Raw genomic sequence first — 24,846 nt, forward strand, 5'->3', positions numbered from 1 at the left:
TGCCATACTTTGTACTGTTTTCAAATATTTCTACTGCTGTAATTGCCTATTGGTCATGTCTGATCTATTCTTACTGTACACTGCCTTGAGTGAACTCCTTCAAAAAGGCGGTAAATAAATCCTAATAAATAAAATAAATTATACTGGAGTGGGCTTCAACGTCAACTCCAGCAGTTGGAACATAATTGATAATGAGTGTGACCATTGGGCAGACTGGATGGACCGTTCAGGTCTTTATTTGCTGTCACTCACTATGTTACAATTAATCCTCTTTGCTCCCGGGCTGATGCACAGACCTCAGCTTTGACACAGGCATGAGCATCGGATGCCACCAGACCTACTGGCGCGTGTATATGGTGACCTCTCAGCACACAGTGCCAGTAAATCAGAGACAAATTTTACATGTGCATACCACAGTGTTCCAAGTTTCAACTTCCATTCCTTCCTTGCCTACAGTGCTGTGGCTCAAATCCAAAGAGAGACTGAGGGAGCTGAAATTTTCTTTTATGTACCATTAAATTCTTACGGGGATGGGTTAAATTCTTGCAGGGACGGGTTAAATTTTTGCGGGGATGGGTGGGGATGGGTAAGATTCCAGTGGGAATTGGTGGGGATGGGTAAGATTCCAGCAGGGACGGGTGGGGATGGGTAAGATTTCTGTCCCTGTGCCACTCTCTAGTGTGTATCCCGTGCTATGTGCTATTATATAAATGGTGCCCAATTTGGAGCCCTATTTATAGAATAGGGCTCAGCGTGTTACTGAATTTTGTCCTAAAGGCTTATTTTATAGCAGCAATTGCATGTGTAATTGCTGTTATAGAATACTAGCACAAGTCCACATTTACATATCAAACTTTAGGCACGAACACAGGCTAACCAAATGGCTGGTATAAGAACGCATGCCTAACTGGAGGTAAGAGTAATGCAGGAGGGGGGGTTTTGAGGTGATGTGCCAGGGGTGCGTGTACAATGCTGTGCCGGGGGGGTGGGGTGCAGCGGCTATCCGCCTTTGGTGGCAGCTGACCAAGGAACACCACTGCTTACACACTTACATAATACTGGAAGTTATCTGCCAAAGTGCCACATTTAGGCGTAACCATTTAAGTCAGTCATAGAACTGGCAAAACTGGGTGTGCCTAAATGATGCAGACTTACACTAGTATTTTATTTTGTGTGTGTAAGTGTTCTTACAGAATAGGTTCACAATCTGTGTTAGTTGGGCCCCTAAACTGTGGTAACAACGAATAGCAGAGGCAGTCCAAAGAAGGAGAAGAAAACCATGGATTTGCCACAGACACTTTATTGGATTTTGACCCTTGGATAATGACTCGAATCGGCCAAGTTTCGGCAAAAAGCCTTCTTCAGGGGTCAAAAAGTTCTTGAATGTAGTAAAAAGGCAAATAACAGGGATAAATACTCTTCTCTTGAATCTGCCCGCGTCATGGGCAATCAAGGTTGCAGCACATTATGCAAAAACTAAACTGTGGTGCCCAGTTATAGAGGGCGCTAAGAAGCAAATTCTATAACAGCATCTGGCCACCCAGATTCCGTTCTAGAATGCTAACCTAAGTCAGCATTTACATGCCAACATCTATGCGCACTCACTTACGCCATGTCAATAGCAGGTGTAAATGCTCGTGCCTAAATGCAGTACTTTAGCAGTACTTATGTGCATATATGTGGGACTCGCCCATGCCCTGCCCAAGCATCACCTATGTGTATGTCCCCTTGCAATTACGTGCTAAGGGCTGGATTCAATAAATGGCATTCAAAATTTGGTGCCCAAAAAACTGGGGCTGAACGATATTTTATAATGGATATTCCAGGATGGGCGCCCCTTATAGAATATCACATAGTACAAAGATCCGCACCTAACTGGGTGCGAGGATTTACACCAATTGAAACCTGGTGTGAATCCTGGCGTGTAAGTTAGGTGCAGATCCCCGGTATTCAGTAATGCTGTGCGCCATCTTCAGTGAACACCCCTGACCTGTCCATGCCCCTCCCATGGCCACACCCCTTTTGAGTTGCACACTATAAGATTTGCGCATGGATCTTTATAGAATAGTGTTTAGCAAATCAAAAATGTTGCCAATTAACACCAGTAATTTATCGTTAGCACCCAATTAGCGCTAATTGGCTCATTAGACAATTTAGTTGCACGTGTATCTCAGGATAGTGAGCAATTTTGCACACGGAAATTTTCACGCCATTTATAGAATCCAGCCATAAGCATGTTGTATACCTATATTATACTGCTAAGAGCAGAACTAAAACTTACGCACATAACTGTAACAATTACGTGCGTAAGTGCTAGTATTTTATAAGCTACATGCATGATTGGTGCCTAACTTTAGATGACCTGTTACACAATAAGGAGGATAGCACTGAGGCGGCCTGTAAAGATATTCAGTGGCAGTATCCAAATGGTGCCGCTGATTATCTGTCTCAGCAAGACCTACCCAAGTAGTAGGTGCTGCTACCTGGATAAGTCCTTTTAAATATTTATCTCTGACTTAATTAGCAGGCAGCTCTGAGGGAATCACTAACACAAAAGTTATAAAGTGCAGCAAACAAGTGTGAATGGCCACAGATGGAATCACAAGACAAAGTCAGATTGCAAAGGAAGCAGTGTTTCTTGAAGGACCAGACATGTCCGTGTTCTGGCAATTGCCTGCGTCAGGGGTCAATGAAGTACAACATGGAATGTAATCTCTAAGGTCTTCACTGCACAAAAACAGCAAATATAAGCAATATCACAGCATTAAAAATAGGCGGGAGCAGAAGCTTCCTCTCTCGTGACCCCTGTGGCCAATCACATTTGTTTGCTGCACCCTGGCTTACTTAGATAATAGTTCTTTCTGAATGTACCTTATGTCCTATCAAAAGAAAATTTTGGTTGCAATTAGAGTTTATTTTTACACTTGTCTATTTATTATATTAAACACCAAAGCTCTGAGCTTCTCCTTACCATCCAATCCAAAGGCTTGTGCAATCCTTAAACGGATGCCTGATTCCTGACGATAGCGGACAAGATGATGAATGTTGATAGACTGTGGAGTATGCTGAGCTGCTGAATGATTTGACGCATTTAACCGTTCCTTATACCAATCTTGCAGCTGATCAGGTGGTACTGAAAGATCAAGCATACAAACATCCTTCATGTAGAACTGACCACTGAAGAAGGGTACAAGGCTTAATCTTCTGTCTGCAGGGACAATTATTAATTGTTTCATCATCAGGGGTGTTTAAACCCGGAAAAAGCAGTACTTGAAAGAAAATATCCTGGCCAGATAATATTATCGTAATTCAATAATGGATTAGTCAATGGTCAGGTACTAAAGGGTCAAGCCAAGGAAACTGAGCATTTCTAGGGAATTAAAACCCTGTTTGGAATCAAACTGAGCAGCCTAGTTAGCTGATATGAGCTGCACAGGAATGGGGATAGTGGGAATCCAGTAGGGATCTCTTCCAGGTCCACGGGGATGGACCGAGGTACTTCAAGGAGGAAAGATCCTCACTCTTTCCTGCCTACTGCCGCTGATCCTCTTGCTGCCGCCACTTGTTTAAAATGGCTGCCGAGATTTCAAGCGGCAGCCTCGCAAGACTTTATTAGAAATAAAGGATTGCTTATGCATGGTCCATCTGTAAAAAGTCAAAAGCTGTTCTAGTTGGATAGGCAATGCCTTAAAAGGTGGAGGACAAAAGAATTTTTTTTCTTACTTATTTGACAGCTTTTTAATTTATTTGAAAGGTTCCCATATGTAGATATAAATATCATGAAATAAAAACTGAATATCACTAAAACAGGTTCAAAAATTATTGTAGCTGGTAGAAACAGCACTAATAAAGGCTGTATTTTGTGCTCATTTTTCTACACTGTTCTATAAAATACATGGCCAAATTTCAGTGGGGATATCCTGTTTACTGATGGGTTCATCGTAACTATTGTAATCTGCCTTGGGAAACCTGGTGTTATAAAGCTTGGAAGTAACATTAAACTCTTCTTCCATTGGGGCGCAGAGAATCACATCTTCACCTCATCTTTTTTATACAAATGGATTATTCTGTTGCGAGCATGTTTCAGGGACAAGTGGTTTTCATGTCAAAATAATAAAAACAAATATTTCATGCAGATCTCTTGGGGGGGGGGAGGGGGAGCAAGGTGACTACGGTGCGTCAGGGGTTGGGTGGGCCAGGGGCTGAGATGGAGGAGATTACTTGTGGCAGGGATGGCCAGGAATGGGTTAGATTCCCATGGGGACATAGTAACATAGTAACATAGTAAATGACGGCAGAAAAAGACCTGCATGGTCCATCCAGTCTGCCCAACAAGATAAACTCATATGTGCTACTTTTTGTGTATGCCCTACCTTGATTTGTACCTGTCCTCTTCAGGGCACAGACCGTATAAGTCTGCCCAGCACTATCCCCGCCTTCCGCCACCGGCTCTGCCACCCAATCTCGGCTAAGCTCCTTAGGATCCATTCCTTCTGAACAGGATTCCTTTATGTTTATCCCACGCGTGTTTGAATTCTGTTACCGGGTTAGATTCTCCATGGGGACGAGTTGGATTCCAGCGGACACGGATTAGATTTCTGTCCCCATGCAACTCTCTACTTTGGTGAGCAATTTTACTGCTTGTTGTGCTTTCTTAATACTTTAATGTAAATGTGTCAATTTCCTAATTACTGTATAACATTTTTATTGCTTCTTTCTAACTATTCAAATGTTTTATGACAGCAAAAATGAAAGATTTGCCTTTTTCCTGGGTCTATTTAAATGAAGCAGTTGGATAACTGAACTGTGAACAGACACTTCTGGCTCCTTGCTGTCAGCTGATGCTGACTTTATCGTGGGAATAGGCTCAGTGTGATTTCTCTGCCAAATTCCAGATGTTTCCTGACATCAGGAAAAGAACAACCCCACATAAAGAGAAAGGATAACAGATAGTGGAGGAGTAGCCTAGTGGTTAGAGTTTCAGCCTTGAAATCCAGGGGTGCCTGGTTCAAATCCCACTGCTGCTTCTTGTGATTTTGGGCAAGTCACCTAACCCTCCATTGCTTCAGGTACAAAATTAGATTGTGAGCCCTCCAGGGAAAGGGAAATATCCAGCACACCTGAATGTAACTCACCTTGAACTACTACTGAAAAAGGTGTGAGCAAAAATCCAAATAAATATTGTGGAACTGAGACATGAGGAATCAGTGCATCTCTAAGAGCTAAGTGAAGAGATTGTTTGGATTATATTTAAATACAAATTTTTGGGAGGCTTTTTAGCCAATGATGACAGCAAGAACTCTTAGAATCTATCAGCTTTAATGTCATGAAAGAGTCTGTTGAGTCTTTTCCTCCCGATATTTTAGAAAAATTGAAATAAAAAGCGATAAAAAGTTAAATATTGAAAAATTGTTTAGTACTCATTAGAGAGGATTATTTCTAAGTTGTTTGTGATATAAGTTATCCTCAGAGGTCCCCTGTAGACTGTTCTGAATATCAGCACTTGACTGGCCAAGTACTGACTCTGCCCCCAGAACACCCCAAAAGTAGCAACCTATGATGTTAGCCTAGAAGAAAGAAGGGACAGGGGAGATATGGTACAGACATTTAAATACTTGAAAGGTATTAATATAGAAACAAATCTCTTCCAGAGAAGGGGAAATAGTAAAACTAGAGGACACGAACTGTGGTTGCAGGGTGGTAGACTTAGGAGTAACGTCAGGCAATTCTTTTTTACGGAGAGGGTGGTCGATGCCTGGAATGCCCTCCAGAGGGAGGTGTTAGAGACAAAAACAGTGATGGCATTCAAAAAGGCATGGGATGAACACAGAGGAACTCTAACTAGAAAATAAATGGTATAAAACAATAACAAAAAGTTTAGGATAGGCTGGACAGAGCTTCAGTGATGGGCAGACTTTTACAGTCTGGGTCCCGCAAATGACAAGACGAATTCGGATAGGCTGGAGTAGGCTTTGACGGCAACTCCAGTAGTTGGAACATAAGGACAGAGTGGGGTGGATTTCTATGGTATAAGTCCCAGAAAAACCAAAGAAAAACTTGTGATAAAGTGTATAATAATATCGTATTCATTGTTGGTTTAATCATGAATTGATAATGGGTGTGACTGTTGGGCAAACTGGATGGACCATTCAGGTCTTTATCTGCCGCCACTTACTATGTTACTAAGTTAGCTTTCACTTAGGTGCTAACTGCTAATTTTCAGTCATGATAACTGCTTAGGTGCTGCTGAAAATTAGTGGATAGCTTCGAACAAGCGATTTAACTGGTCAGCAGCCATTTTCGACCAGTTAAATCATTTTTAATATCAACAAGATTTTAAGTGTAAAACCACATCTAAATGCGTGGGAATAAATGATTAATACCATGCTTTTTAAGATGACATTTTCTACTGTATCACTGTGATAGTGCTTAAGAAATACACATGTGGTCCGTAGATCTGCTGAAAAATCATGGTTGAACCACATAAACAGTTCTTTCGAACTGTGGAATCAAATAAACGATACAGGGTAAAACATCCACACATGGACAGTCAGCTGTTTTGCTCACCTCTACTCTGTTCTTTATCCATTAATTGTTTTGACATGTCTTGCACGTGTTTTGGAAAACTACTGTCCCTTTCAAAAGTGGACATGATCTGCAATTCAGATTTAGTGGGCTTCGCATCACTGGAGAAATAATATCCTGTCAAGTAACTTGGTGCGGGTACTGGATCCTATAAGCAAAGACAGGAAAGATGTGACAAGCTGAGCTCAGTATTGGACACTTAGATAAACGGTCACAAAAGAGCATCCCAAAACTGTATTGGTAATCTATTGGCCTGCAAAACAAGATATAATGGACTGGATTCAGTTAAAAATGAGTACTGAGTGCTATTCTAAAAACTGCGCTCTGAGTTGGGCGCCGTTTATAGAATAGCGCTTAGCAAAGGGATCCACGCCCAATTACACTAACTGAAACCTGATGTAAATGTTTGTGTCTAAGGGGCCCTCTTACCAAGCTGCGGTAAAAGGGGCCCTGCACTAGCGGCGGCCATTTTTGCCATGTGCCAGAGCCTCTTTTACCGCAGCAGGTAAAAAGTCTGAAAAAAATGGTCATGGGGTAAGTTTGCAGTCGCACTTGCCATGAGGCCATTTCGGGGCAGTATGAGCTCCCGTGCTAAAACGGCGATAACCAGGTTTCCGGGTAACCCCCTGCAGAAATAGTTTAAAAATATTTTCTCTAGTGCCAGAAATGGTGTGCGCTGGGTTGGATCTACCTCCAGCACCCGCATAGGGCCGGTGGTAGTTCCAGGTTGTCGCATGGCAACTCTTTAGTAAAAAGGCCCCTAAATTAGGTGCAAATCTTCTGTATTCTATAATACTGCTTGCATCTTAAGTTAATGCCCCTGACCCGCCCATGTTCCGCTCATGGCCACACCCACTTTTCAGTTTCACGCTAAAAAAATGTATAAGCGCATCTTTATAGAATATTGTCTAGGAAGATGCGCACGTAAATTCAAATTGTTGCCAATTAGTGCCAATAATTGATCACAAGCACCCAATTATTGGTGCTAATTGGCTCGTTAATCAATGAAATTGCACACTCAAATTGAGCTCATGCCCAAATTTGTGCATGCAATTTTGAGCTCCATTTATAGAATTTGAGGGGAATCTGGTAATTAAATTGCACAAGAAGCTTATTTCTGTATGTGCTCTCATTGAAGACTTGTTATTTTTCTTCATAGGAAAGAGAAGGTAAACACGCTAAAAGAAAGAGGTTAATTTCAAAACAGTGCAGCTAGGTCAAGTTAATGCAAATCCAGCAGAAACAGCACCTAAAGGCACAGACATTATCCCTACTCGAGAGCATATTTTATAAAATACATGCATAAATCATAACTCTACCCTAACTCTGCTCCTGTGAAGGCCTATTGTACAACTGCATGCCAGCTTGCACCACGCAAGCCCTGACAATATTATACGAGTCCATTTATGCACATAAAACGTTGTTTTATATATGAAAATGTTTTTAAAACATTACCCCCCCCCCCCAATGGATGTAATTCTGTAAAATAGGAGCTAACATTTATTCGCCTATTATGCATGTAAATGATTAGAATAATGATATGTAGATGTCTATGTGTTCCCATATGCATGTAAATTTCACCTGAGAGCTACAGATGTGCCCCCTCAACCTGCCTTCTTGGCACTATATAGGAGTGATTTGCCACTGCCTTCTCCTGAGGCATGGAGAGTTAAATGGTTCAAGGCCAAAAGGAGCCACTGTGGGAGTTCAGCCTAGGCCTTCTGGTTCCCAGCCTGCTGTTCTAACCACTAGGCTATTCCTCTGCTTCAGAAATTTTAAACAACTACAGAAGTCCAGCCCAAATAAAGAACAATCATTAACTTGCCTGAGTGTGTGGTAAGAGGCGAATCAGCAGAGTGCAGCAAGAAAGGGCAGGGCAGTGATCAAAAGCTGATGGTGTTAGAGATCTGGATTTCTTTGAAGGCATTTCAAACCTGAGTGGGAGCTGAAATCCCCCCACATTAAGCTTCCCCTCCTCATCGAACACACGGATCATACAGTTTCCTGCAGCAATCACAGAAAGCTGAAAACATACAGTGTGCTACCAAAAATAACTATTTGCTTGGATATTTTAAGGTTAGGAAGATCAGCAGGTTTTTGTAACAGTTATTCTTGCCCAAGCCAAAATGTCATACATTCCATAAATAATGAAATCATTGTCAACAGATCTATAATGTACAAATCTGCAAAAATGTTCATGAGCTAGTCCCCATCTTTGTAAAATTTGTCTTTCCTTTGTTGTGATTGTCCTGGCATGACTGGCTTTACCCTCTTTCCAATTGAATTTTGTAGTTTTTTTCTACTCTGTTTTACCTGTTTGTTTTTACTGATTGCAAACCACCCAGTTCTGCGAGTCAGCTTGGGCGGTATAGCAAGTTTTAATAAACCATAAACTATACATGCGGTTGAACAATTCTTGGATTTTTAGCTGTACTGAGGGACAGCAGTTTTTTAACAGCCAAGTTATGCATGTAAATTGCTACTTATATAAATAACGTCAAAAACTCTCCTCAAAGATCTTGAAAAGAACCAGTCCTATTACTGAGCCCTGGAAAACCCCAGTGGTAATTTTTACCATAAGAAGGGAAGAGAGAAGGAGAGAGGAAGGGGGAAGATGGAGACTTACAACAATTCTGACTTACATACCTAACACAACAACTTCTGCAGAATCATAGTCCACTGTGGAAACTTGTAGCAGAAGAAATGTGTTGCTATTCATAGCTTTTGGATTGTCCAAATTTATTGCCATACAGTACTGGAATTTTGGGTTTCGGAACGAACTATTAAGTACCGGAAAAGCTATAATATCTGGCAGGTTATCAAGTCCAGAATTTATTAGTTGCCCAGTTACCTAGAATAAAATAGATTATTAACTTTAGATATTTTATTCAGTGTTGTTGTTTCCTATTCTCTTTCTACCCAATACTGTCTGGGTTTTGAGTGCTAGATATTCACAACCCCACAGTGGCTCTTGTGACTTTTTCTTGGTACTGTAGAATATTTTTTTTAATCAACATTTTAACATTACAACCAAGTAAAAAACTTGTACAGAAAAGTGTAGCTATGCAAATAATATAAAAAGAAAAAGAAATAACAAACTTTACAAAATAATAACTAGGGAAGCTTCACTCAAGTCCACAATACTAGATCCAAGATTACACAGAGTGGAGTACTTTACCAAAGAAAAAAAAAAAAGAAATTACAAAAAGAAATTAGCACCTGAGATACTACAGAATTCCATTTTAAAGTTAGAGCAATATCACAAGGAAATAATCAAACCTCCATGATCCATTTCTCTGCAAGAAAAATAGTGAGATGAGAAGGTTCGAAAAAAACATACTTTATAGATTAAATACACATTTATATGGATAACGTAAAAAGAATGTAGCGCCAATCTGAAGAACACCTGGTTTAAGCAGTAAAAACTGTCAGCATCTCGTCTTAGTTTCTCTTGATATACATCCAGAAAAATCTGGATTTTTAAACTCAAAAAGGTTTTATCCCTATTTTTAAAGAACATTTTTATCAACCAATTTTTATCTGGTGCAAGAGTAACAGTAGTAAGCAAAGTTGAAGGCATCGCAGAAGGCAGAGAGGGGCATAATCAAACGCGAATGCCCATCTCCATGGGCGACTATCTCCGAGGATGGGTACACGAAGGGGCGGGACAGACCGTATTTTCGAAAAAGATGGGCGTTCATTTTTTGTTTCGATAATACGGTTGGTGCCGGGCAAATGCATTGGATTTGGGCGGATTTGAGCTGGGCGGTATCGGTTTTCAGCAATAATGGAAACTGAAGCTGCCCAGCTCAAAAACAAACAACTCCAAGGCATTTGGTTGTGGGAGGGGCCAGGATTCATAGTGCACTGGTCCCTCTCACATGCCAGGACACCAACCGGGCACCCTAGGGGGCACTTGTAAAAAAAAAAAAAAAATTTAAATACCTCCCAAGTCCATAGCTCCCTTCCCTTGGGTGCTGAGCCCCCAAATCCCTCCCAAAACCCACTCCCCACAACTCTACACCATTACCATAGCACTTATGGGTGAAGGGGGGCACCTAGATGTGGGTACAGTGGGTTTGGGGGGGCGGTTTGGAGGGCTCCCATTTACCAGCACAAGTGTAACAGGTGGGGGGGGGGGGGGAATGGGCCTGGGTCCACCTGCCTGAAGTCCACTGCACCCACTAACAACTGCTCCAGGGACCTGCATACTGCTGTGATGCAGCTGGGTATGACATTTGAGGCTGGCATACAGGCTGGCAAAAAAAGTTTTAAAAGTTCTTTTTTTTTTGTGGGAGGGGGTTAGTGACCACTGGGGGAGTCAGGGGAGGTCATCCCCGATTCCCTCCGGTGGTCATCTGGGCAGTTGGGGCACTTTTTGGGGACTTGATCATGAAAAAAAAGGGTAAAAAAAAAGCCCCCCAAATTCTCGCTTCTGCCGCCCTTCTTTTTTCCATTATCGGCTGAACGCGCCCATCTCTCCTCGGCCGATAAACACGCCCCAGTCCCGCCTTCAGCACGCCTCTGACACGCCCCCGTCAACTTTGTTCGTTCCAGCGACAGACTGCAGTTGGAGGTGCCCAAAATCGGCTTTCGATTATACCGATTTGGGCCCCCACGGGAGAAAGGTGCCCATCTCCCGATTTGGGTCGAAATATGGGCACATTTTTCTCTTTCAAAAATAAGCCTGAGAGACATCCAAAGGCAAATTATCTTGATCCAAATTTTTTTGACCTTCCACAGATTTTACTGGGAGGTAATATGCTTGAGAAAATGGAGGAATATTGTCCTCTAAAACACCAATAGTTTCCTTAATGTACCTTTTAAGCATTTCCCTAGGAGAAACAGAATAAACCTTAGGAAAGTTTAATAGATGCAGATTATTAGCTCTTACAGTGTTTTCAAATGCTTCTGTCTTCCTACGAAGATTTATTTTTTAAATTTTTTTATTTTTGTTACATTTGTACCCCGCGCTTTCCCACTCATGGCAGGCTCATTACATCATTTATTATAGTTCCCTGTCAGGCTTATTTTCGAAAGAGAAGGGCGCCCATCTTTCGACAGAAATCGGAAGATGGGCGTCCTTCTCTCAGGGTCGCCCAAATCGGCATAATCGAAAGCCAATTTTGGGCGTCCCCAACTGCTTCCCATCGTGGGGATGACCAAAGTTCACGGGGGCATGTTGGAGGCATAGCAAAGGCAGGACTGGGGCGTGCCTAACAGATGGGCGTCCTCGAGCGATAATGGAAAAAAGAAGGGTGTCCATGACGAGCACTTGGCCGACTTTACTTGGTCCATGTTTTCTTACGACCAAGCCTCAAAAAGGTGCCCGAACTGACCAGATGACCACCGGAGGGAATCGGGGATGACCTCCCCTGACTTCCCCAGTGGTGACTAACCCCCTCCCACCCTGAAAAAAACAACTTAAAAAATTTTTTTTGCCAGCCTGAAATGTCATATGCAGGTCCCTGGGAGGGGAGGTATGCGTGTGTCAGCGGAGGCATAGCGAAGGCATGGATGTCCTTCTTTCAAACATTTTGGACGTCCTGAACTGCCCTCCCCCACAGGGATGGCCAAATTTCAAGGGAGTGGGGTGGAGTGGAGTGGAGGAGTGGCCTAGTGGTTAGAGCACTGGTCTTGCAATCCAGAGGCGGCCAGTTCAAATCCCACTGCTGCTACTTGTGATCCAAAATCCAAATAAATAAATGGGGTGTCAGAGGCATAGCAGGCATGGATATCCTTCTCACAGAAACATCCACATTTTGGATGTCCTGTCGAACACTTGGACGTTTTCACCTGGACTTGTATTTTTCTAAGGTTGTAGATGGCAATTTATTTAAGGTTGTAGATGGCTATTATACATGCAGTTTGTCTGCATGTATGAAGCCATCTTTGGCATGCGCAGAGCAGCAACACATAATGCTTGGCTGCTCTGCACTGGCTTCCCCTCCCTAGGAAGGAAATTGTGTGCAAATGAGCTAACGGTGAGCAGCTCATTTGCATGCGATTTCCTCTATGCATGCCCGTTCCTTTCCGAATCGCTAAGGGATCGGTAAGGGAAGGGCTTTTTCCGTTCAGTTAGTGCATCAATTAGTCCACTGCAGTGCCCCCTAGGGTGCCCGGTTGATGTCCTGGCATGTCAAGGGGACCAGTGCACTACGAATGCTGGCTCCTCCCATGACCAAATGAGTTGGATTTGGTCGTTTTTGAGATGGGCGTCCTCGAAAACCGGGGATGACCATCTCTAAGGTCGACCATCTCAACATTTAGGTTGGCCATCTCTAAGGTCGACCTAAATGTTGAGATTTGGGCATCCCCAACCGTATTATCGAAACGAAAGATGGACGCCCATCTTGTTTCAATAATACAGATTTCCTCGCCCCTTCGCGGGGACATCCTGCGAGGACAACCTCAGGAAAACTTGGGCGCCCCGTTCGATTATGCCCCTCCACGTCTTCTGAACATTATCCAAATGCTTCTTCTGGTTTTTCAACCCGCTCCTTTAATTTCTTAACCTCAGAATCAACAGTATCCAGCCTTTCCTCGCAAGAAGAAAATCGTTGCTTTAATATTTGAACCTGAGGATGCAAATCCTTACCCAAGTTTGCAATCAGAGCCCATAAACTGTCCAAAGTCACTTCAGATGGCTTGACAAGCAAAAAAGAAGGAAATTGTGGAGAAGGTACCAGTTCCTGAATTTTAGAAATTACTTCCTGCTCACTTTCTGCAGTAATCGGCTCACCTACAGAGAATGATGGTCCTGCTGCAACAATTTGGGGGTCCGAACAACCGGCAATCCCTGGTCCGACATTGACTGGTTCAGAGCCTCATGGTGCTGAGACTCCACTATACTTCCTTAAAGTAGAATCTGAAACGCCTACAACAGCGAACTGCTGGTCTGCGGCTGTGGGGGAGAAGCTCTAAAGTTGGAGCTCAAGGTTATATCTAGCCCTAAGGAAGCCACAGGGTCTCCACCAGCCACGGGCATCTCAAGCAAGCTGCCTTCCGAATTCCAGGCCTCACCATGAAGGATTTCATAGAGCTGGTAGCCTGGGTACTGGTATTACTGTGATTACATTGCACTTCTTTATTTGAGCTCTGACTTCATGACACTGGTCCTGCTGTTCCTGTTGCAAGGCATTATAAGACTAGTAATTGCTAACTTTAACAGAATAGGAGTAGCCATGTTAGCACAAGAGTCAAACAAATATTTAAGCATAAACATTAATTTACTTTATTTACAAGGTTTATCCCATGCCATACTAGGGCATCTTAAAATAAGAGGACAAAGAAAACGCGAAGATAAAATGCTATTGGAGATACACTGGCTAGAATTTAAAAACATAATAAATAGCTTGACCTCTATTCACTTTGATATCACTAATGATATCATGAACTGCCTGAACCAATCAGAGCCCATCCCATAAACTGTAATGATCTGTAAAGCATGGAATGACCCTATAGCTGCAGTGCTCACCTTTGTTATTGTTGCATTATCAGGGATGTAATGAAGTGCATCAATGTACAGATCAAATGGATGGTCAACTCGGGTAGAATCTGGTAAAACAGTGAGGTCATTGTGTGGGATCCAGGATGCATATGGAAAAGGTAACTCCTGATCTAAACCTCTAAAAACGACAAACACATTTATACAAATTTGAATCTTCTGTTGCAATTACTACATTTTAGCCCTCATTTCAAAGGTAATAGATAGAAATAAACAAAACATAAAAAAGAAAATAAGATGATACCTTTTTTATTGGACTAAATACATTTTTTGATTAGCCTTCAAAGGTAACACTTTCTTCTTCAAATCAGAAATTACCTACGTGCAGTGCGTTTTTTCTAGCAAAAAAGGTGCCGGTATTCAAATGCTAGACCACTCTTCAGGGGTGGGTTGATCACTGAGAGGGACTCATCCCACAATAGCCAGGCCCCCTGCAACCAGTCACAGAATCTATGACAAGGCAGAATTGGTGTGTAGAGCCTGAGCTCTGTCATTAAAACTTGGGGACCATGGGTCAATTTTAGCAGACAATGGAAAAGGTGCCAGTACTCAGTATCCCCAAGTACCCCCTCAAAAAAAGCACTGCCTACATGAAACATAAAAGCATTCCAATAGTCTCACAGGAAGAAGGTGGGGTGGGTTAGGTGAGAAACAGGGAGAGCTGGGTGGGTGATAGACAGGGGGGATAGATGGGTTATAAGAGGATGATAAAGCACCATGGAGCCCTTTTACTAAGCCACATAGGTGCCCACGTGTTCCCAACTTGCGCCAAGTCAGAACTACCGCCCGGCTATCGCATGCCCAGGTGGTAATTTCATTTTTTAAGCGTGACTAATACACATGCCAGAACATTTCTGGCACGCGGCGCTAATCGGGAAGTAATCAGCATTGTATGCGTGCTGACGATTACCGCCTGGTTAACGCATGAGACCTCACCACTAAGTCAGTGGTTGGTGGTAAGGTCTCAGGCCCAAAATGGACGCGCACCAATTTTCATTTTGCCTCATGTCTAATTTTGGCCCTCCAAAAAAGGCCTTTTTTGCAGGTGCGTTGAAGAATGAACCTGTGCATGTCGAATACATGCGTCTACATCAGCACAGGCCAGTTTTCGGCGCACCTTATTAAAAGGACCCCTATAATTTTATGGTTTATTGTGAGATAGAAAGCCTAGATCTTTGTTAAGTCCTGTCTGGTGGGTGTCAAAATATTCCATCATTTTGACTTCAAAGGTCTTACGCTCCTGGATTGTCTTAAAATTTCCTTTTAGTGTTCTCACTATAAAATCATTGATGCAGTGTTCTGGTTTTGTAAAGTGCTGTCCCACAGAGGTGACTTCCTGGTTTGCACTGTGATGTTTAATATGATGTCTGTGTAAATTGATTCTCATCTTTAGAATCTGGCTTGTCTCTCTAATAGCCCTCATTTTACAAACCCTGTTTGTGCTTGAGACATGCATAAACCAGCACTTGAACACTTATCTTCCATAAACATCTATTTCCCCATTTTGCAGTGCCGGGATATACGTGTATCAAACAAAAGTGCATGGAAATGGAAAGGGGGCACATAACTGGTTATCTTTGCAACCATGGAAATATAACTGGTTATTATTTCAATGCACACAGTGATCATTTTATTTTGCCAGTTTGACATGGTGGGGGGGGGGGGGGGGGGTGGAAACAACTGGGGGATTAAGGGGGCATCCCCCCTAGTCCCTCCAGTGGAGTGCTGTTCTATAGAAGTTGTTTTACAAATCCTAAACTTGCTTGGTAGCAGGTATAACTCCTAACGTAACTATTTTGGACATAGATGTTCAGTCCCTTTCTGAAGTGGGGAATAAACATCTATGAACTTGCCATGCCCTTGTCCCACCACAGACACATGCAGACCATGCTCCCTTCCATTTGCATGCTCTTGGGTTTTTGACGTACATATTCCAGCTTTGTAAAATGGGAACAGACAGTTATGCAAAATAAATATACAAGTGCCAGTTTAGGCATGTCTCCAATATGAATAGCCCTTCTAAAACGATCACCATAAACTTGTAACTGTACTCAGAATTTTAACTGTCTTATGTCATATGTACGACCAATATGTCTAGCAGGTTGTAAATACTTCTTTTACAGATTTTGGAAAGATTTTATTTTTGACAGTGCATGCAGTTATTGATTTATGGTCAGTTCGGTGATTTTGAGAGGTCCATGTAAGGATCCGAGATAGGAACCTTCCTGAAGCAGCCTGGATATCGGCGAAACAAGGCGCACTTGTTGAAGGGAGACACGGGATGGTGTCAAAGGCAACTGAACAGTGTGGTGTCTTCTCCATGTTGGATTATCATCAGCCTGGATTCACTAACCGAGCCCTGAGTTACCAACAAGCAGATAAGTGTCTGGTTTGTGGAAATTGGACTTGTGGAAAATTGACCTGTGGAAAGATTGTGTGGATTAAATAAGCCTGCAATTTTTTTGAGGACATTGTAGATTTTGTGGGTTTAACAGGCCCACGATTTTCCTTAAAGTTCTTGTTCATCTTGTAAAACAGGGCGGGTAGTTGTAGTTTAAGGGGCCAGGCTTTAAGTAATTGATGAGTGGTTCTTGGGGGGATACAAGATTTATTTGTTTAGAAGAGGGGTGTTTCACCTTGTTTAACTCTGTAGTTAGTGAAGGAGAAGGAGAGTTTTTATGCCATCCGTTTTTCTCATGTAATTATGAGTTTTTGCGGTTGGCTTTTTTTCTTTTTTTTTCTTTTCTTTTCCTCACTGGAACCAGTGATAGTACTCTACTCCTTCATTTAAACAGTGGACCAAGCTAATGCAGCAGTGTGTTCCCTATGAGGAGGTTTGAGGTTCCTTGTTTATTTACTTGAGATGATCCCGATTGTGGAATATTGAGTTACAGGGTGTTACACCACTGAATTCTATTTATTTTTCAAACCAGTTTTGGGTAGTGGAATGTATTTATGTATGCCATTAAATACTGCTTTGAAACCTATAATTGTCCCAAACTAAAGTACCCCCTAGAAGCTAACTATCATAGACTTTAAGTCTAGCCACTAGAGGTCACCATTGTGTACAGGCTGAGACTCCCTCCCTCTCTTCACAGCATTCCCATCTCTGGCCAGTCCAGAAATTGAGCTTGGGCTTTCACATGGCAATGCATACCACATGACACTCAGCTGTACTTTCTAACATCTCTGCAACTAGCTTTTTATAATTTACAAAATTGCTTTCAACATCTTTTCTTTTACTGTTACAATATCAATTTTATGCTCAAGTTGATTAATTTATTTTTGTAATTTATTACTTTCTTGAGCAAGTATTTTTGTAGATTTATGATAAACTAAGGGGTTCATTTTCAAAGCACTTAGGGTGTCTTTTACTAAGCCACAGTAGTGTTTTTAGCTTGCAGCAGAAATCAACTGATGGTAAACGTTGAAACGTCCATTATATACCTATGGGCATCTCAGTGTTTACTGCCATCTGATTTCTACTGTGAGCTAGAGAGGTGTGGTAGCCGTGTTAGTCCAATTTTAAAGGTAATCAATAGAAATAAAACAAAATAAAACATGGAAAATAAAATAAGATGATACCTTTTTTATTTCTTGATTAGCTTTCGAAGGTTGCCCTTCTTCGTCAGATCGGAAATAAGCAAATGTTGGTAGATGACAGTATATATAAGTGAAACATCAAAGCATTTCAGTGGCAGTCTAACAGGATGGGGGTGGATAGGTGAGAGACAGGGAGATATGCATGGAGAAAGGAGGGTGACAAACAAAGCAGTACATTTTTATGGTTTATAATGGGCTAGAAAACCCAGATCTTTGTTAAGTCCTGTCTGGTGGGTGTCAAAATATTTATTCATTCTGACGTCAAAGGTCTTACGTTCCTGTATTGTTTTAAAGTTACTTTCAGGATTCTTACTATGAAATCACTGGTACAGTGTTCTGGTTTTGTAAAGTGCCGCCCCACAGGCGTGACATCCTGGCTGGCACTGGCATTTTTCATATGATGTCTATGTAAATTAAATCTTGTCTTTAGCATCTGGCTTGTTTCTCCAATATAGCACCCTTCGTCACATTTTTTACACTGAATGATTGGAAGATGAGCATGTAAAGGATTCCTTTATGTTGAATATTTTTCCTTTGTGAATGACTGTGGGATCCTGTGAAACGTTTTGGCATAGTTTGCAGCTGGATATATTGCAAGGATGTATGCCATTCTCTTCTTTTTGAGTCTGTGTTGGGATCTTACTTCTAATTAGCTTGTGTTTTAAGCTGGGTGGCTGTCAGAAAGCCAGCACTGATGGGAATGGGAATATCTCATTCAGTAATTCATCCTCCTGGAGTAGAGGCTGCAGATCTTTTATGATTTTTCTTAATTTTTCCAGCTCTGGGTAGTATGTCACTATAAGGGGGATTCTGTCTGTGGCTTTTTTTTCTTTGTACTGTAGCAGATTTTCCCTGGGTGTTTTGAGGGAGGAGGCAATATTCTTGGAGATTATTTTGGGGTTGTAGCCTTTCTGTTTGAAGGATGCAGTCAGGATTTCAAGGTGTCAGTCTCTGTCCCCTGGGTCAGAGCAGATACGGTGGTATCTTGTGGCTTGGCTGTAAATAATGGATCTGTTTGTATGTGAAGGGTGGAAGCTGGAGTTGTGGAGGTAGCTGCATCTGTCTGTGGGTTTCTTGTACATAGATGTTTGTATATAGCCATCGCTGATTGAGACCGTGGTGTCCAAAAAATTGACTTTTTCTGGGGAGTAGTCAATTTTGAATCTGATTGTAGGATGGTATGTACTGAAAGAATTGTAAAATTGTTTCAGAGTTTTTTCCCTCTCAGTCCAAATCATAAAAATGTCATCGATGCACCGGTAGTATTTTAGAGGTTTGGTCTGGTATGTATTCAAAAATGTCTCTTCCAGTCAGCCATAAAGAGGTTGGCATATTGGGGCGCTGTCCTGGTGCTCATCGCAGTGCCCATTATTTGTAGATAGATAGATAGATAGATAGAAATGTATTAAGTTATGTCCAATAAAAAGGTATCATCTTATTTTCTTTTCCATGTTTTATTTTGTTTTATTTCTATTGATTACTGTGATCTAAAAATGCTACTGTGGTTTAGTAAAAGACCCCCTTAGACTTACAAAGTTCTGTAGGTTACTATCAGCCTTATTTTCGAAAGTGATGGGCACCCAGATTTCGACCCAAATTGGGAGATAGGCGCCCATCTCGCAAAGGCGCCCAAATCAGTATAATCGAAAGCCGATTTTGGGCGTCTTCAACTGCAATCTGTCGCGGAAATGGGCAAAGTTGACGGGGGGGTGTCGGAGGCGTGGTGAAGGTGGGACTGGGGCTTGTTTATCGGCCGAGGAGAGATGGGTGCCTTCGGCCAATAATCAAAAAAAGAAAGGCGTTTATAGCGCAAATTTGGGTCATTTTTATTGGACCCTATTTTTTCATGAACAAGTCCCCAAAAAGTGCCCTAAATGACCACATGACCACCGAAGGGAATCGGTAATGATCACCACTGACTCCCTCAGTGGTCACTAACCCCCTCCCAGCATAAAAAAAAACTTTAACAACTTTTTTTCCAGCCTGTATGCCAGCCTCAAATGCCATACCCAGCTCCATCACAGCAGTATGCAGGTCCCTGGAGCAGTTGTTAATGGGTGCAGTGGACTTCACCCAGGTGAACCCAGGCCCACCCCCTACCTGTTACAATTGTGGTGGTAAATGGGAGCCCTCCAAACCGCCCCCAAAACCCACTGTAACCACATGTAGGTGCCCCCCTTCAGCCATAAGTGCTATGGCAATGGTGTAGAGTTGTGGGCAGTGGGTTTGGGGGGGATTTGGGGGGCTCAGCACCCAAGGGATGGGGGCTATGGACTTGGGAGGTATTTACATTTTTTTTCCAATTGTTACAAGTGCCCCCTAGGGTGCCCGGTTGGTGTCCTGGCATGTGAGGGGGACCAGTGCACTACGAATCCTGGCCCCTCCCATGACCAAATGCCTTGGATTTGTTTGTTTTTGAGCTGGGCGTCTTCGGTTTCCATTATCGCTGAAAAACAAAACCACCCAGCTCAAATCCGCACAAATCCAATGCATTTGCCGCAAACCGTATTATCGAAAAAAAAGATGGGCGCCCATTTTTGTCAAAAATACAGTCTGTCCCGCCCCTTCATGTACCCGTTCGCGGACATAGATGCCCATGGAGATGGGCTTTCGCGTTCGATTATGCCCCTCCACGAAACTTTGTAAGTCTATGTGCTTTGAAAATACGCCACCATGTCTTCCAATTTTATAATGAATACAAAACTGAATTTTAGTATAAATTTCTTATGATTTTATTGCAAATTAATTTGCAGAACATGGCGTTTAGGGGGCACTGCCAAATGATGTTGTATATAAATGAAAGAATTACGCAAAGCTGAAGGCATAAAATAAACTGTCACTACAGCAGCTTGGCATGCAGTGGGAGAGGTTTGAATATTAATTTTGGGGCTATACTAAATCTATAATGTCAACTGTCCTAGTCCTTCTGCAGGTAAACCAAATCAGTCATGATGAAAGGCACAATATAGCATGCAAAAATGTTAAAATAAAAATTTAAGGAAGCTGAAGAAAATGATTCAAACCTTTTAAACAAATCAAACCAAGATTAATTTTGGTGAACCATATTTATGTCTTAGGATAATAGTCAATATTGTCTTTGGACCTTTCCAACACAGTCTGAACTTAAATATGTAACGGACTTGATTTAGTTGTATCTTCAACATATAAACTCCTTCTTAGTACAGGACTTGCAGTTCTGGAATAAGGCATATCAGTGGATTTTGTAATAAAGGACACAAATGATGTCTTTTCTCACACAGAAAAAAAGGGAGAAGATCTTTAGAGGTCTATATTAAATAAGTTTGTCTAGATGAACCTTGAGTTTTCAAATGCTCCTCTGCTCACTGGCTACAATTGATTCCCACTCAAAATTTACCTGGTTAAAAAGAGGAATTGCTAATGTTCCTAGGGCTGGTGAAACTTTGGCTGATCAGCCCTGATATTCATCATTGACTGGCCAAAGTGGACTTTTCTAGAGTTTAATAAGAGAACCTTGTCTAAGTAACTTCAGACTAAGGCTCGACAACGTTTTTTAAGATCTAAGTGCCAGCCCCAAAATCTAGGAGCCTGAGTTGTAGCAAGTCAGCACACGCGTACACACACACACACTGGTCTCCAGCATTTTATCTTCTCAGAAGGTGGGACCGGCAAAAGGAAGTCCTCAACATCGGCAAGAGCAAGCATGTCTTGAAAGGCTGCCACTGCCAGTGAGATCAGAGGCAAGTTTCCCAGGGAGGGGAGAGGAAGGGAGATAGAGAGATGCTGAATTTGGGAGCGGTGGGGAGAGGGAGAGAGATGCCGTCTGGATCCAGTAGGGGAGAGAGAGGAACTGCCAGCAGAGACAAAACCTAGGCGCAAGGTCAGATTATTTTTAAGTGCCGTGGAGGGGCATAATTGAACGTCGCCGGCCAAATAGATCGCTGGCGATCTATGTTGGCGGCGGCGCTACAGCTGGCCGGAACTGTATTATTGAAAAAGATGGCCGGCCATCTTTTTTTTTCAATAATACTGTTTAGCCCGGCCAAATGCCTTGGAGTTCGCCGGGTTTGAGATGGCCGGGTTTGTTTTTCAGCGATAATGGAAAAAAATGCCAGCCATCTCCAACCCGGTGAAATCCAAGGCATTTGGTCGTGGGAGGAGCCAGCCTTTGTAGCGCACTGGTCCCCCCTGACATGCCAGGACACCAGCTGGGCACCCTAGGGGTCAGTGCGGTGGACTTCAGAAAAACCTCCCACATGCATAGCTCCCTTACTTTGGGTGCTGAGCCCCCCCAACCCCCCCCCAAAAAACCTACTACCCACAAATGTACAACACTACCAAAGCTCTTAGGGGTGAAGGGGGTAACTACATGTGGGTACAGTGGGTTTTGGAGGGATTCCATTACCAGCACAAGTGTTACAGGTAGGGAGGGATGGGCCTGGGTCCGCCTGCCTTAAGTGCACTGCGGTACCCACTAAAAGTGCTCCAGGGACCTGCATACACGCAGGCCTCTAGGACTTATTGCTGCTGTAAAACCTTGGCACACCAGTTGACACCTGAAGACTAATCTCTTTGAAAAAGTCCTTATTTGAATAAGCATGTTTACTCACAGTTAACTGCAGATCAGAGGTTCTGCCCCACTGGCAAAGAGTCTCTCTGGTACTGAGATTAGCAGTAGGTCAGAGCTGGCAGAATGGTGTACAATGCCCTCTTTCAGCCACATTCAAGGTAATAATGTTCTCTAACGTGGGTGACACATGAAAGGGATCTAAAACTGGCTTTAAATAATGGCCACTACCTCATGGACTACCAGAAACGAAACAGGGCACACTCTGAACCCAGTTAGCAGGGGGGAAAAGCACCATGGGAGTAGAGTGGGTGTAGGGTACTGGGCTCTACTCCCATGGTGCTTTTCCCCCCTGCTAACTGGGTTCAGAGCCCAGTACCCTACACCCACCACAATGCATTGCTGATGTGACTCTGCAGGGCACCTAACAGAAAAGGTGTCACACTCACCCGAGAGCCACATCGCAACCAGGGAAGGGCTGTTGGAGGATACAACACATTCTGCTGTCATGGAGGTGGGTACAGCATTTGAAGCTGGCATACAGGCTGGCAAAAAAGGTTTTTAGTTTTATTTTTTTAGTATGGGAGGGGGTTGGTGACCACTGGGGGAGTATGGGGAGATCATCCCCCATTCCCTCCAGTGGTCATCTGGTCATTTGGAGCACCTTTTTGAAGCTTGGTCGTGAACATAAAAGGACCAAGTAAACCTGACAATATACTGCTTATCGCCGGGTTTTCTTTTCCATTATCGCCGAAAGCCGGCCATCTGGTAGCCACGCCCATGTCCCGCCTTCGCTTCGCCGCCGACACGCCCCTTTGAACTTTGGCCGGCGACGCGACAGGAAAGCAGTGATGTTGGCAAAAAAGTGGCTTTCGATTATACCGGTTTGGCCGCTTTTCCGAGATCGCCGGCCATTTCCCGATTTATGTCGGAAAATGGCCGGCAATCACTTTCGAAAATGAGCTGGATGGTGATCTGGCACCTGGGGTTTGTCAAGCCCTGCTTTAGACTGGATATTCAGCCTAAACACATTCAGTCTTAATATTCAGATAAACTTAGTAGGTCAAAGTTGCCTGGTTAATTTTATCCAGTGACTACCGGATGAATACTGGCCTCGTAGTGAATGAGGCTTATACTGCAACAATTTCCTATTACAAAGAAAGATCACTTTATCTGTAGATCCCAAATTCAATACTGACCTCTCATCCCTCACTTGGGTACTTCTCTCTCTTTCCTCTTCCTTCAATGGATCAAAAACAGTTAGATGGACGTTTGACAAACTCAGTGAAGATTCTTCATGTGGGTGACTTCCTATAATTCATCCATGTTTTAAACAGCACTTATGTTATGTTAAAAACTACAGGCATCAATATTCAAAAACACTTAGGTAGTTGCCAATGGGCACTGACTGCATAAGGAAAGGGAAGTGGATTTGTATTTAACTCATGATGAGTTACATTCAGGTGCAGTAGGTATTTCCCTATTCCCTCAGGGCTTATTCTGAAGGGTCCTTTTACTAAGGCGTGCTAACAGATTTAGTGCATGCTAATCATTAGCACGCACTAAATGCCATGCAGACCATAGGAATATAATGGGATGCATGGTATTTAGCATGCACTAATCATTAGCAGAAGAACCCCTAAATTTGTACCTGAGGAAACGGAGGGTTTAGGGAGCAATTCTATAACTGGGTGTCTTCAATTAGGCGCCCAGAAGGTACATGATAGGAGCCTATTCTATAAAGGAACCATATCGACTAGATTCCATTATAGAATATTAGCATAGCCAGCTATCAATGTGCCTAAAATTTGGGTACTTGCACTTACACCAACCATAGAGATGGTGTAAGTGTGCGTGTCTAAGTGTGACAGGAACACATGTAACTTAAAGTACTCTGTAAGTTATGCACATAAGTGGGAGCTCCGCCCAGTGGTGTGCTGGTACATGTTTAACAACAGGCTCTCTCCCCAGTCCACCTCTGCGCACCCCCCCCAAATTGCAGATCTGGCTATAGCCGGGGGGGGGGGGGGGGGCAGCAATGCATTACTCTCTCCAGGAAAAAAAAAATTAAATGCTCCGAGGTTCACATCTAATTCATATTTAATGTGGGATAAAATGCCATAAATAAGTAAATAAATATAAACTTTTAACGTTGAGAACCTGATTCTCATAACATGATGTCTGTTTTAGAAGCCCTTTACCAGGAAAAAAAAAATCTCTGCAGTATACCCAAAATAACACAAACCAAATTAGCATACAGACCAGGAATTAGGAGAACAGACAGTCTTGCCAACTCTGAAAAACAATGTGTTATCAAAATCTCAGAACCTAACAAACAGATCCCTATTCAGACACTTGGCCATGCAGAACAGAGATAGCCCCTATTCAAATTCTTCAAAATTAACCTGAAATCCTAAGAAGTTAGTCTCTGCATGCAGCACAATACCAGAAAAACAGAAAGAAACACGTTGCTATACACTGCAAAATATGATAGCAGATGTAAATTCTCAACGTGAGTGGACATATTCCAAACACTAAAATGAAAATAATTTTTTCTACCTTTGTTGTCTGGTGACTTTGTTTTTCTGATTATGCTGGCCCAGTA

The 24,846-nt window shown here is 42.6% G+C and overlaps 1 protein-coding gene across 1 annotated transcript in view; it reads right to left on the reverse strand.

Moving 5' to 3' along the window:
* LOC115482380 overlaps nt 1-24,846 on the reverse strand; it is a 133,677-nt gene that overhangs the window by 31,666 nt on the left and 77,165 nt on the right. The window contains exons 18-23 of the mRNA XM_030222127.1: nt 23,441-23,552; nt 14,063-14,213; nt 9,232-9,436; nt 8,411-8,589; nt 6,568-6,733; nt 2,972-3,133 (exon numbers count right to left, since the gene is read on the reverse strand). Of these exons, the coding sequence (XP_030077987.1) occupies nt 2,972-3,133; nt 6,568-6,733; nt 8,411-8,589; nt 9,232-9,436; nt 14,063-14,213; nt 23,441-23,552 (975 nt within the window). The remainder of the gene's footprint in view (nt 1-2,971; nt 3,134-6,567; nt 6,734-8,410; nt 8,590-9,231; nt 9,437-14,062; nt 14,214-23,440; nt 23,553-24,846) is intronic.

This window comes from Microcaecilia unicolor, chromosome 13 (genome assembly GCF_901765095.1).
Source record: "Microcaecilia unicolor chromosome 13, aMicUni1.1, whole genome shotgun sequence".
Lineage (NCBI taxonomy): Eukaryota > Metazoa > Chordata > Amphibia > Gymnophiona > Siphonopidae > Microcaecilia > Microcaecilia unicolor.